The sequence below is a fragment of the Dipodomys ordii genome, unplaced genomic scaffold (assembly GCF_000151885.1).
Source record: "Dipodomys ordii isolate 6190 unplaced genomic scaffold, Dord_2.0 Scaffold10, whole genome shotgun sequence".
NCBI lineage: Eukaryota > Metazoa > Chordata > Mammalia > Rodentia > Heteromyidae > Dipodomys > Dipodomys ordii.
In genome coordinates, this window is record NW_012267226.1 from 15080258 (window position 1) to 15094325 (window position 14068).

General features: G+C 41.2%; 1 protein-coding gene across 1 annotated transcript in view; it reads right to left on the minus strand.

Moving 5' to 3' along the window:
• Arhgap20 (Rho GTPase activating protein 20) overlaps positions 1-14068 on the minus strand; it is a 42910-nt gene that overhangs the window by 16014 nt on the left and 12828 nt on the right. The window contains exons 3-7 of the mRNA XM_013009483.1: positions 10908-11072; positions 7127-7276; positions 4165-4206; positions 3165-3249; positions 571-648 (exon numbers count right to left, since the gene is read on the minus strand). Of these exons, the coding sequence (XP_012864937.1) occupies positions 571-648; positions 3165-3249; positions 4165-4206; positions 7127-7276; positions 10908-11072 (520 nt within the window). The remainder of the gene's footprint in view (positions 1-570; positions 649-3164; positions 3250-4164; positions 4207-7126; positions 7277-10907; positions 11073-14068) is intronic.

The following is a 14068-nucleotide window of genomic DNA, read 5'->3' on the forward strand; positions in this document are numbered from 1 at the left end:
CCATACATGTATATGAGGTGTTTTGATCAAATTCGCTCCTCTGTAATTCTTTTTATCCCCCTTTAAAATTTTTTAATGTGCTTTACTATTAGTCTATTTTCACACAGTCACCCCCCTCCCCGATACCAGCGCCTCTTCTCCCCACCTTTCGCTGTCCTTGATGTAAAAATTCTACTACAGAACACATTATTCTGAATTTGTCATTATCCCAAGACCAACTCTTAGGCAAACACTCAGGTAATGCCAAGAAGGAAGGGAAAAAGAAGGCTGAAACTCTATTAAGAATTTTCTAGCAAAGATGTTTTTGTGTGTCAGTGGAGATATATAGTGCACTTAGAGTAAAGCTTTCCTGTCTTTATTTTCTACATATGGGGGACAAAATAGGACATATATGTTATCTTGCAAAGCATAGTATTTACGTCTAAGTTTACTAAATATTACTTTGAATCAAAAATTTCTTTATAATTAGGATGTAGGAAGTAGAGGCAGGAAGATTGTGAATTCAAGGCCAGCCTTGACATTCTATCTCAAAGCAAAACAAATAAAAAAATATCTAGCAGAGTAACTTACGGTTATCCCTAGCATTTGTAATGACATGTTGATGACTTCACTCGCTGTATCTGAATTCATTACTGTTATAGTTTTGGACTGTAGGGGGGAAAAAAAAGAAATAAGAGATACATCTACAAATAAGGAAATTAAAGACAAATAATCATTGCTAAATGATGATCCAAAGATGAATCTTGCTTTCAAGCACAAATAGAATAAAGCACGAGACTTTAAGTAGGACACAGACCCTTAATTCTTACTTTTACCCCTTGATATGCACTTTACTAAAACATTTCTTTTTCTTGTAGAACCTAAGCTCAAAAAATACAAGAGCTTAAGCAAAGAGTATACATGGACCCACTTCACATCACATACACACACAGCAAATCAGTCAGGCTGCCCTCTGCCTCATTTGCATACTGCAGTGGGAAATCTAAGAACAGAGAAAGTTCTGGGTCTCGCTTTCTGTACTTATAATATGGACTTCTATGTCTTTGCATGGTATAAAATCAGCTAAGGAAAATCAGAATAGAGACTGGTTACAAAATACACGTGAAGCCCATTACTATCTAAGTTTTTTCTATGTGTCTAGCCTTTGTGGCTACTAAGACTTCCATGAGAGGACTTAATTAGTGAGCACTGAACATACCAGAGAGCTCAATTCTCTCACCGGCTATGCAGGTAGGTTTGTATGCAGGATAATTATCAGATAAATCAGCGGTGGCTCTGATAGCCAAGGATTTACATGATACACTCAAAAAAAGTAGCATGAAAAAAACAAGTAAAATTAAAAATAGAGAAATTTAAATCTCCTGAGAATGTATGGGTTGTCATTTGTGTTCTAGTCTTTCTTTACTGTGGGCCAAGTACTTGTCTGGACAAATTGTTTTTATTTGAATTTTTAAAAATTTTTTAAAAAGATCATTGTAAATGCACTGATTTCAAAATGCACTTCTTATTGTCCCAAATACAGCTTTAGAAAGGGCTTCTGCATCTGTTTTTCAAGTCTACAAGCCACCTTGATTCCATTTAAAGACACTCTCTCGTAAAGTCTTTTGTAAAGAATCTTTCTAATTACCTGGATACTAAGCTAGTTTTGCTAACCATTACACATATATGCTCCACAAAGTAATTACAGAAGTATATTTTCCCCTGCATGGCTTTCTGGGAGTCAGCACAAATGAATGGTAGAAGGTAGAGCACTTTGGCTAGAAATCAAATAACAGAAAATGGAAAGACCTGGCTATCCATTCCAGATCGGCAGAATTCACTGACAGGCTCTGCACCACAAGAGGCCAAGAATAATCTATTTCCCCCACATGCACTACTCTTGGGGGTGATCTTTCTAGAAGCAGAGCTGGCCGAGACATTGGCTCTGTCACTTCATCCTGGATGTAGCTTCGCTTTTAATGATAAATAAGTCAGGGGACTTTCCATGAAAATTCTTTTCATACTGAACTACCCCTCCACTGTACTAAAGCAAACAGATCATGGCAGTCTCCTACCGTAAAAATGTGAATAGTTCCTGCAAGAATTTAAGTCAGATACCTGAACTGGTTAGAATATATGCCTAACTTGGGTTTTGTCCAATGCATAACTCATTCAGACTACATAGCTTTCCACAAAACTATTCCATGCGATCTAGGGCTACTAGATGGACAGTCCACAGCATAAAAATATGATTTTACAGCCAAGCACTGGTGGCTCATGCCTGTCATCCTAGCTACTCAGAAGGCTGAGATCTGAGGATCAACATTTGAAGCCAGGGCAGGAAAGTCTGAGAGACTATTAACCACACACACACCCATGCACACACACACACACACACACACACACACACACACACACACACACACAAAAGAGCCAGAAATGGAGCTATGGTGCGAAGTGGGAGAGTACTACTAGCCTTGAGTGAAAAAGCTTACCTAGGTCTGAGTTCAAGTCCCCAGTACCAGCGCACACACACAAGCATACACACACATACACACACACACACACACACACACACAAAGTTTCCAACTTGTTTATAATGTCTCTGATCTTGAACCTCAGCCAACCCACTACACAGACTGGTATTAAAGACCATACCAAAACACTGGGAGTCAGAAGCATGCTATCCCTTACAAAAGCCATCTTCTGCAGGTGACCCATTTTTTTCTTCACCTGAGGGATTCAATCCTCCAAATCTCAAAGAATGAAGGACTTTTCCTGAGCACTCTTGACTTAAGAATTGACTAGCAGTGGGAAAAAACCCTAAAGAATACTTCCCTGTACAGAAAATATCTCCTTATAGAAATTGCTTACTAACTGCCTTTTGCTAACACAAATCTCCCAGGGAGAGAAAAGACACATCTCACAAGCCAGAATCTTTCCATGAGTGAGTGTTAAATACTATGGTGAACACAGATCTCTTGCTGCTTTTTCTCCGTGGTTTCCTTTCATACATACAAAGATTTGCACAGACTCAGGAAAAAGCATTCCCCCCCAACTATGGTATCTCAGTAGCACATTCATACTTTGTCATCTGTCTGTCTGTCTGACTCTCCTTGACTCCATGCTGTTCTCTACCTGAGGCAGGGACTTGGAATTGAATTTTCTGGCCGAGAAACACTTACATAGGCACAATTCCCAATGTCCTTGGTGAAGATTTTGAGGGGAATGCTCTTCGGGTAGTCCTTCTCTTTCTCTAGATTGATGTATCTAATCAAATGCAACGACAACCCAAAACAACACTGAGTCAGATGGAATTCGCTGACGGCTTACTTTTCAAAATCAATCGCTTTTGATCACATTCGCAATCAGCTTAAGTACTACTTTTAAAAAAGACACGGGAGAGACTCAGCCAAGTCAGATTACATGGTGGGTTGAAAGAGAATTAAAAAAAAAAAAAGATTTCTTCAGGACATTAGGCATGGGCACCAAAAAAACCAAAAACCAAAACCAAAACCCAGAAAGAATGAGACATGCATTTTGTTAAGTGAGGTTCAAGAATCATGATCAGGGTCATATAAATAAATATATAGATCGATTTCTCCTTCAAGTCTCCCTGCCTATTCTGAACAGGTTTGGCCCCATATACTTACTAAGTGTGAGAATATATTCAATACTTCACTAGGCCAACCCAGAGCCATGGCTTCTTATTTCCCATTTAGTTTTCAACCAGCCTGGAATTCTTAACTCTCCCGTAGCTTGTGGAGGAGAGCTAGGGGTTTAGCTGAGGAGCTGAAGTTGGCCATTTTGGTCTAGATACTGGATGGTAGGGAGAATTGATTTGTGAGGTGGACTATAGAATATCGTGCACTTTTGAACAAATCTATTAGCACCAATTGGTAGTTTGAGGATGACAGGAAGAGATGACTTAATTTCTGTCTAAAATGATTGAAACAAACCCCAATTTTCTCCTCCCAGAAAGGCTTACACCGAGAGAACATTATTTTACAGTCAGTTGTTGCAACTACACAATATAAACAACAGATGATATTTTTTGAGGGCAAGCGAGTAATTTCTAGAAAGGGTGAAGGGAAGAGTTTGGGGATATAACTCTTCAGCACATGATTTTAAGCTCTTTTACCACAGGTGAAACATTAAAAATCAGAATATTGAAAAAAAAATTACCTCTGAAGCAGAGTGAGCCACGTGTCCTTTTGTTCCGGACAACTGCCAACAAAGAAAATAAGAGTGGAAGATTGAACCACAGAAGTAATTTATACCAACATTATATTCACAGACACCTCTCATTTCCACTCTGTAAGGAAGCTACATGGTTTGTGTAAAAAAACAACAACAGCAAAAACAAAACATGTTCTGTACGTTTCTGTTGTAGAATTTTCCTTTGGCTTTTTCTCGGTTATTCTGTTGCTCTGCCAATATTTCTCATCTTTTCATGCATTTCAGTTGGACTTTTTTTTCTTTTGGCCTCTTTATTTGTATTTAAAAATTATTTTCTGGTAATCTGGGGTATGAGTCACCTCGGGGTGGGCTTCTGTTGCTGATCTTCTTTCTCCCTTTTGTCTCTTTTGTATGCCAAGGAATTTTCTGTTGTCTTCTTGACACTGTTCGAACTGTTCGAATTTATAGTCAGACTGTGTCGCTGCTTTGGTTTCAGCAGACAACGAATTTGGTGGGATGGAGTTACAAATTCTGTCTCACCGGTTCACCAAGGAGTACACTCACTGAACAGCGTCTGCATGTAGACAGTGGAACTCCCCTTGTCTCGTTCCTCTTGCTTTCCATTCACCTGGGTTGATTCGGACTCTGTACTCTGCTTCTTCAGGCCAGAGAGACTTGCAGGGGTTTGTGAGTTTTAGTGACCCTGTACCCACTGGTGCCTTAAAAACCAGGAACCTCACCCGACTGAGGCTGGTGCCTTCTTCCAAGTGCCAACTCTCCTCTCAAATCACCCCAGGTTTGTCACCTCCTCAGAATCCTTAGGTGAGTTACAATTGTGTGTATTTTGCTCAGCTTTCAGAGCTGTTATCTGTAGGCTGGTCAGCGTGCTAAGACTGCACTCTGCCATACCAGAGGCAGAATTCCTCAACCGTTGGCTTTGAGAGATCAAGTCATTTTAAAATCAAATGTATGTTTTTGCAAGAAAGTATTTTTTTTCATTAGTTCACATTAACTATACAGTGTGGGATTTTTTTGGTGCTATGTCAAGACAAGAATACAATATACATTGATCATATTTACTCTCTCTCATTCTTTAGACCAGTATGGTCACAGAGCTTATACAGTGAGTTTCTGTATTCATCTCACATCCTTTTACGTTCTTCTGATCCAATTCCTAAACACTGGCGCTCACATTTAAAATAAACTCTTGATGTGACTTAGATTTTGTCGGTTTTTCTTTTGATGGTCTTTTTTTTCCTCTGTTCTTGAAGGCAATCCAATATCATATAACATTTACCTATTCCATCCACCCCAGGGTTGGTGTAGGACAGTTGCTCAGTCTTTCCTGATTTTGGTGTAGCTCTTCACAGTTTTGAGGAGTACTGCTCAGAGATTTTACAGTCTTGTCTTCGCTTTGTGTTTGGCAGATGGTCTTCTCATGGCTAGATTAGCATTTATTTATGTATTTTTGTTTTTGCAGGGAGGGAAACACTACAGAGGCGATTGCTCTCTTTATCACCTTATAGTAAGGGGTTCCATGTCACCACCATGACATTATTGATGATGTCAACTTTAACCACTTGGCTACAGAGCCATAGTTGGAGCAATGCTATGTGAGGAAAACATATCCCCATGTCTTCCCCCTCTTGAAGTTGCATAGGAATTCTTTTAATTAAAAAGATCACTTGGAATTCCTCCTTTCACCAAACGGATTCAACAACAGGAAGTGATGATATCTGTAGAAATCGGTTTTCTTAAACCAAAAAACAAATATGCAGAAAATGACCCACCAATAACAGGCTTTTCCCAAATAAGCTCTTAAAAGCTCATGGTGGGCCGGCAATGCATAACAGAATTTAATGGCATGCTTGTCCTTATTAAAAGATTAACAGCTTGGAAGATATTTTAGTTGTCTGGTTTCAAGAGGATGCCTGAATAGTTTATCGCTACTGGAAAGGGAAGCAGAACAAAAAGCCTCAGGTGCAGGTCATGTGTATTTGCCTTGAAGCGTAAAACAAAGACTGGAGTATGGATACAATTGCTGGAAACGACAGATGTGAATCAACAAACTCTAACTAATCATGTCCTGGCTAATAAGGACACATATTCTGAATTTATGAATCTATTCACCACTCTCCAGGCTTCAGACTGAGTCTTAGGAAAGTAATTTTTACTCCATAATATCAGAAATTCACTTTTGATGGTCATATCTCTGCAGACACCAAATCAGAAAGACAATTCAGGGAACTTAGTCTTGTATCACACTTCATTCTGTTCGCATAACACAACACTACTGTTTTGGACAATCTGGGAGTACTATCAGGGAAAACTCATTCCTCAAACTTAGACTGGATTATTCTATAAAAGTTGCTTGGGTGAAGATTTCTTTCAGTGGCTTGCAAAGACTGATCAGGTTTAATAACCAATATGTAAAACAGATACGTTGGCATTGCGGAAGCAGGGAGGATCCTAGAGGTCTGATTACTCGATTCCACACTCCTAATCCAGGTAGAACCCTTTCACAAAAATATCTCAGGCCATACCAAGGAAACAGCTCTAAAAGTTCCCAATATTTATCATTTATTTTTAAACATTTGAATGAAAAAGTATGGCTTTAAAAAATAAGGCACATGAATAACTGACTTAAATACCTAATCAGAATACAAGGTTTTTCCTTAAAAAAAATCAGAGGAACAAAATTTGTTTTCAATGGTAGCCAATCCAGCTGGGAAGGTGGCTCAGTGGTAGAATACTTGTTCAGCATGCATGAAGCCCTGGGTTTGATTCCTCAGTACCACATACACCGAAAAAGCTAGAAGTGGCGCTGTGGCTCAAGTGGTAGAGCGCTAGCCTTAAGCAAAAGAAGCTCAGGGCCCTGAGTTCAAGCCCCAGGACTGGCAAAAAAAAATGAAAAATTAAAAAATATTAGCCAATCCAAGCAAAGAGGAAGAGTAGCTGCGGTTCCTACCTGAAAGTAGCCACAAAGTTCACCGTGGGCCAGCCCAGGACAAAGGACTTGGTGGCATTAGTGTGGCCTTCTCCCACTTCATCCACACAGCTAGCTGTCCACATGTCAGTCAATTTTATTTTATTTTTTATCTTAAAGTTATTGTTGTATCTAGAAAGAGAAAAAACAAAATGGTTGTGAGCTCACCATGTAAGGACAAGTTATAACTGTAGGATGCTTTTCAGACTACCGTTTCTGCATCAAAGATGGTTCAAAACCACCTAGACCAAAGTGCCTTTCTTTTACTATCATTATCTTTAAGTAGCTACACAAAGGAGTTGCCATTGAACAAAAAGGTTTATGAATGCAATAGCTCTTGATCTGTGTCACCCCTTTCAACATCTCATCCCTCCCTCCCCGAGGACGGTGCCTTTTCTCCAAAGACAAGAACATCTCTTCGCCCCACTCCAGGTTGAAATTAGAAATCTCAGGAAAGAACAGGGTATGTGCGCATATGTTTTGGAAGACATCAAATAAGGGATTTCCAGAGGCTTCCTTGAACAACCTGGCTGCTCAAGTTAGCATGCTGATAATGTCATTCTCCAAAAAAGCTGCTTTCCTTAAAGCCAAGCAGCCAGCTGCAGATGGCTCCTATCTGTGATCCTTGCTTCTCAGGAGCCTGAGATCTGAGGATCAAGGTTTGAAGCCAGCCCCTGGAGGGAAGGGAAATCTGTGAGACTCTCATCTCCAATTAACTACCAAAAAAGCTGGAAGGAGAGCTGTGGCTCAAGTGGTAGATCACTAGCCATGAGTAAACGAAGCTCAGGGACAGCACCCAGGTCCTGAGTTCAAGTACCAGGATCAGCCCATGCATACGCACGCACACGCGCGTGCACACACAAACACATTCACACACACAAAGAAAATAGAAGAGAAGAGCAACAGGCAACAGGATCTCTTCATTTTTTATTTCGTTAGCTCTACCAGGGTGTCATTAATTATTACAAGAAGCCAGTTGGCATAATTGTGGGCGACAAATGACTTAACATTTCAGTGTCAGGTGATTGTCACAGTAGATTTTGACGTGGTTGGCCTTTGAAATGCTGGATGAAAGGTTGATTCCTCAGGCCTACGTATATGACAGGAAGCATTCATAAACTGGCCACACTATTTTTCTATACACTGAGCACTGGATTTGGAACAACAACTTGCCTGAAATTTCCTGCTACTACAAAAATTCTCACTTGCTTACTTTCAAAAATATTTGAGTGGACGAATATTAAAATGTATAATTTATTGACAAGTTGAAAAACATTGCCATCTTACGAAAGATTAAAGAAAACCCCTTAGTATTATAATACACTTTGAACTGAGTTGTAGCAAGACTTTCCAGCCTTTAGAAAAGCAAGTTTATTTTAACTTTATTTTTCATCCATTTTACCTCGCATTCTGGCAAAAGAGAAAAAAAAACCCAAAACTGAACCCAAAGGACAAATCAAACCGAACCCTGTAATCTAAAATTAGAACCTAAACTAGAAGAGAATACAAAGAGAGAGAAAGCGAATAGACTTCACGTGATTATCATTCATCTCTGGGGACCTGGAAGATGACCTACTTTTAATCAGCAGTAAAATTGCTTTTTTGACAATTTCTCCCTGAGCCTCCCGTAAGGCCCTGTGATGTGGAAATGCCATATATTTTGATCTCATTGACATATTTCATACAAATGGTGGGGCTGAGACTTAATGAGTTAAAAAGCACTGATAGACAAAATACCCAGGGAAATTCAGGACCTCCTATACATACGGAGGTGGAGCCAGAGAGATTACCAAAAGCCAAATAGCTTAAGTATCACAGCTGCGATCTGAACTGGGGGGGAGGGAGCTGCTTCTGAAGGGTAATTCTGAATCACTACCCTTCCCCCTCACACACCCCCCAACTTCTATCTTTGGTCTACTTTCTTGTCTAACACAGAGAGCTAAAGACTTAAAAAATATTGTTATTGTAGCATTGATATACAGAGGGGTTACAGTTACATGAATCAGGAAATAAGTCATGAGTACAATTCTTTTTGAACCATGTCTCCCCTTTCCATTGCTCTCTCCTGGATTTTCCCTCCCGTCCCCAGCCACAAGATGTACAGTTCATCTTCCATGTAGTGTCTAGTGAGTATTCCTGTTGTATTTGTTCACCCTATGTTCCACCTTTTCTGTGTCCTCCCTTATCCCCCCAAATACAAACAAACCAGACAAAAGGAAAAGAGAACAAAAACAGCAGCAATGCTAACTTTACAAAATGTCTCCTTTCCTTTCCTTGGAGTTCGTTTCATAGACTATTGAAGACTTTCTTGATAAGAGAGAGAGGAGAAATAGGTTAGGAACATTTATGTACATAAAGCTAGGGCGAACCAAGCTGGTAACTCCTGCCTGTAATCCCTGCTACTTGGGATGATTACAGTTCAAGGTCAGTCTGGGCAAAAAGTTAGCAAGACTCCATCAGAGCCAGGAAGCTGAGCGTGTGTTGGTATGCAGAGCGATTCCAACTGCATGCGAGGCACAGGAAGAAGAATCATGGTCCCAGGCTGGCCTGGGACTCATAACAGAGAATACCAGCTGCCTTCTAAATAATTAAATGCTTGTAAAACAGATCCCATCATTAAAGTAAAAAGGAAGGCCCTAATTTTATTGGAGAAACTATTTATCTTTCTAATGAATATCAAGAGTGGTCGGGAAGGCCCCCAGCTGGCTTTCATACGTGTTCTAATTTCCTACAGGAAAGAATGACAAGACTGGCAACCATTTCCAGCAAGTGTGGTCAACACGGGGCACAGACTGGAGCGAATGTAATACCTGAGTCAGTAACAGGGGGCGCTCGCCCATGTTCTCTACTGTGTCTGCTCCAATTCAACTCAGATTAAAAACAATAATAAATGTGGCAATAGGGGCCATTGTTTAGCCCCCTTGAGTTTGCCCCTGTAAGGGCGAGCTGAAGACTGAACCGCCGTTTCTGAAGGAAGCCTGAAGATGAACTGATGAAACACCAAGTCCACCTGCTCCCCTCCGACCTGCTGCTGTGACCAGCAGTGCTAAGTGCTCATCTCAAATTAGTTCAGCAAATTCAAGGGTGCCAGGGCTCCAATTGCCCTCCAGTTGAGGACCACAAGGGACATGCCGGACTCAAGTTTGGTATTACAGAGACGTTCCTCTTGGTTGTTGTTTTATTTTTAAAAAAATGTTAAGTTCTCATCTCCTCTCCCCATGAAATATAAAGCCCCCACATTAGAGGTCAAGCTAGAAAAGAGAATGATCATGTCCACGACATTCTTTACTTAACCCTTACCTGTATTTAGGTCCCAGCACATATAGGGACCCAGTACTTTTCTGGGGGGAAATTATTTTAAAAGATATAAAGACTTCTGTCATTGTAGTTACTCAGGAGGTTGAGATCTGAGGATCGCAGTTCGAAGCCATCCCAGGCAGGAAAGGCGGTGAGACTCTTATCTCCAATAAACCACCAGAAAACCACAAGTGGCGCTGTGGCTCAAGTGGTAGAGTGCTAGCCCTTGAGCTGAAGAGCTGAGGGACAGCGCCCAGGCCCAGAGTTCAAGCCCCACGAACAACAACGACAACAAAAAGATATAAAAGAAAACTCCTTTTTTTTTTTTTAAAGCAAAACAAACAGGAAACTCCAGATATTAGCTCTCAGAGCAGAAGGCTAAACCTTCTTTTGGCCAGTGTGGTCTCCCTTTGTGGAGATGCACTTTTACAATGATAACAGGAAGAGAGGGGAGCAGTATACTCACTTGATTTTGGTCGCCACGAACAGATCGTTGAATAGGAAGAGGTGGCGCTCCTGCCTCTGCAGGCCTCTTTTGAGTTCCACCTGGCCATCAATCAGCAGAGTCCTGTTGGAGCACAGGAAGGATGACAGGAATGCACACGTGTCGATGCCGGCTGAGGGACTGTCCCTGTAACAGGCCACGGGGTGCAGATCTGTTACTCAAATGATCCACTCCAAGACAAAGATTGATACAACTGCTGCTTCTATAGTTGGTCCCTGGAATAGATTGCATGCTGCAGATCAGCCAGTCTAAGACAAAGGTTTACAAAATTGTTGCTTATAGTTAGCCGAGAAATATGGAACAGGATACATTTTCAAACGCCACATTAGGAAGTGGCGCTGTAGCTCAAGTGGTAGAGTGCTAGCCTTGAGCTGAAGAGCTGAGGGACAGCGCCCAGGCCCAGAGTTCAGGCCCCACAACCAGCAAGAAAAAAAAAAAAAAAGCAGCTAACAGCTTCCCTGAAACCTGATCAGAGTAATCTCTCTCGATGTTATCACTAAGGATTAATTTAAAAAAGAGTTTACCTTTGGGGGGGGGGGAGGGTTGTGGGGCTGGAACTCAGGGCCTGAGTGCTGTCCCTGAGCTTGTTTGCTCAGTGCTAGCACTCTACCACTTTGAGCCACAGCTCCACTTCCATTTTTTTGAGTAGCTAATTGGACATAAGAGTCTCATGGGAACTTTTCTGCCCTGGCTGGCTTTGAATCGTGATCCTCAGATCTCAGTCTCCGGTAGGAACACTTTTTTAAAGTGCTATTATTGCTTCTTATTGATCACCAAAGAAAGTCAACTAAAACTCTTAGAAAGGGCTATGTTTAGAAGTAGCCATCAATTAGAGATTCTAATGACAAGCACTGGATAGGATCCAGACAATTGGCATACTAACTAGCACAGAGCTGTCACTCAGTACTTGTTCAATAGCTGAACACAATTTACCTTCTACAGCATTCCCCACATTTCAAAGCCTATTCCAAATGCCATCTCTTCTATGAACATTTTCTCAATTGAATGCTTGCTTGTCATCGCATGTACGGCTGATCTTTTGCTTCCTATCTCTCAAGAATTCTCATTCACCATCTATTGCACACACCATGCAATCAATTGCTCATAGTAAAGGATGTGTGTGCTGGGCTCCTGCCATGTCACAGGTACCGGGCGTGGATTCGGCCCATGCCTTCAAGGAGTCAGCAGTCTGACAGGGGAATAGACGAGTGAACACTGTGATACACCACAGACAGAGCAGTACAAGGAACAGAGCGGAGGAAAATGGGGCCCCGATCTGAGGCTGAGTGACTTCCATTTCTTGGAGGGTGGACAGACAGATGGGTGAAAAGGCAGGGAGCATCACAAGGATGAGCAGGTGTTTCCACAACTGTTGGGAATTCAGGAAGGCGGAGGTAACAAGGGCCTGGGAAGCACCCCGGTAGAAGGAGCTTGATCAGGGGAGTTTTCTTTCCACGTTAGGGGTTATTCAAACCTTGTCTCAGCCAGCTGGTCACTCACACCCAGTTACTCAGGAGGCTGAGATCTGAGGATTGTGCTTCAAAGCCAGCCCAGGCAAGAAAGTCTGTGAGACTCTTATGAACCACCAGAAAACCAGAAGTGGAGCTGTGGCTCAAAGTGGTGGAACAAAAAAGGTCAGGTACAGTGCCCAAGCTCTGAGTTCAAGCCCCACAACTGACCAAAAAAAAAAGGCAAAAAAAAACAAACCTCAAATCACTTTGTAAGCTTTTAAGCAGGACACTGTGATTTGAAATTAAGTTGAGGAAAGTATAAGAGGAGGGCCATTTAGAAGAAGGGAGAGCCATCAGGGAAAAACAGGTGAAAACACATTAAGAACTACTGACAATAAAGACAAAGTATGTAAATGAATTAACCATGGCATGATGGGAGTGGGCTGAGCTGTGGAAATGAAGAAGGTATAACTGAGCACGAGAAAAAGAATCTAGCTTCTATGTACTTCACTATACTATTTGCTTACCCAACAAATATCCACATGAGCATCTACCTGTGTGCGCTAGACATTGTGTTAAATAGTGAAGATATGGGAGAAGTACATTACTCAGGAAACTTTGGCTATAGTCCCAGAACTCAGTTTCTAGCAAACACTGAAACCCACTGTTCTATTTGGCTTTGGCATTTTGCAGAAAAAGATGGTAGCCATGAAGGTTGGGAGAACTAGCTCTATTCTGGATATGTTTCAAAGGCAGAACTTGTTACGATTTGACAGTAAATCAACCACTTAGGTGGAGGCAGAGATAGGGAATTTTGTTAGGTTTGAAATATCTATTAAATGGTGTCAAAACAAGTGTTTTAAAGCTAGAGGAAGAGATTGGTTCATCTAGGGAGGTGGGATAGATGTAGAACTGTTTCAAGTGTTGAGCTCTGGGTACTTCTAATGCTTCTAACACTTAGGCAAAGAAGGAACCAAGTAGAATGAGCTGTCTGGAACCTCAGAAGACAAGGGAAGAAAGGAGAGACTCGGGAAGTTAATGGCAAAGAAAAGCTCAGCTGTTATGGATGGACACTGATGAAGACATGATTCCAATTGGATTTACCTTTACATCAAATTGTAGGAAATTTATTACTCTGCAAGGACACTAGATTCCATTTTCGGGAAAAAGTTATTGAAAAGACATTCAAAGAAAATTGGAAGCACACAAAAGACATCTCTAAGTAAAAGGAAGTACCAATAAAATGGTATTGGTCATTACTGAGGAGAACTATTTACAAAGCCCCACTATAATAGATAAAAGAGTTAAAATTTGTAAAGGCATTTTTTTATAGTTAAGGGAGACAATTTTTTTAGGTATCCAAGAGACTTCTGTCCATAGTGTTCATAAGCCATCTTCTTTCAGATGATGTTGTAAAAGATGTTCTAGATTTTATCTTTGTGGGGGAGGATCGTGGGAAGAGAAGGAGCAAGGAGAGGAGGAGGAGGAGTGGCCAGGACGAGAGGAGAGCAGGGAGAATGTGTGCATGAGCACCCACGTGTGTCTTTGTTTTAGATGGTCAGCTATGGAGGAAGTTGACTGTTATGTTGGTAGCAACTCAATGGAAAAACTCATATGGCCCAAACTGGCCAGGGGAGTGAGCATTCCTGCTAGTTAATGGTGGAGCGATAG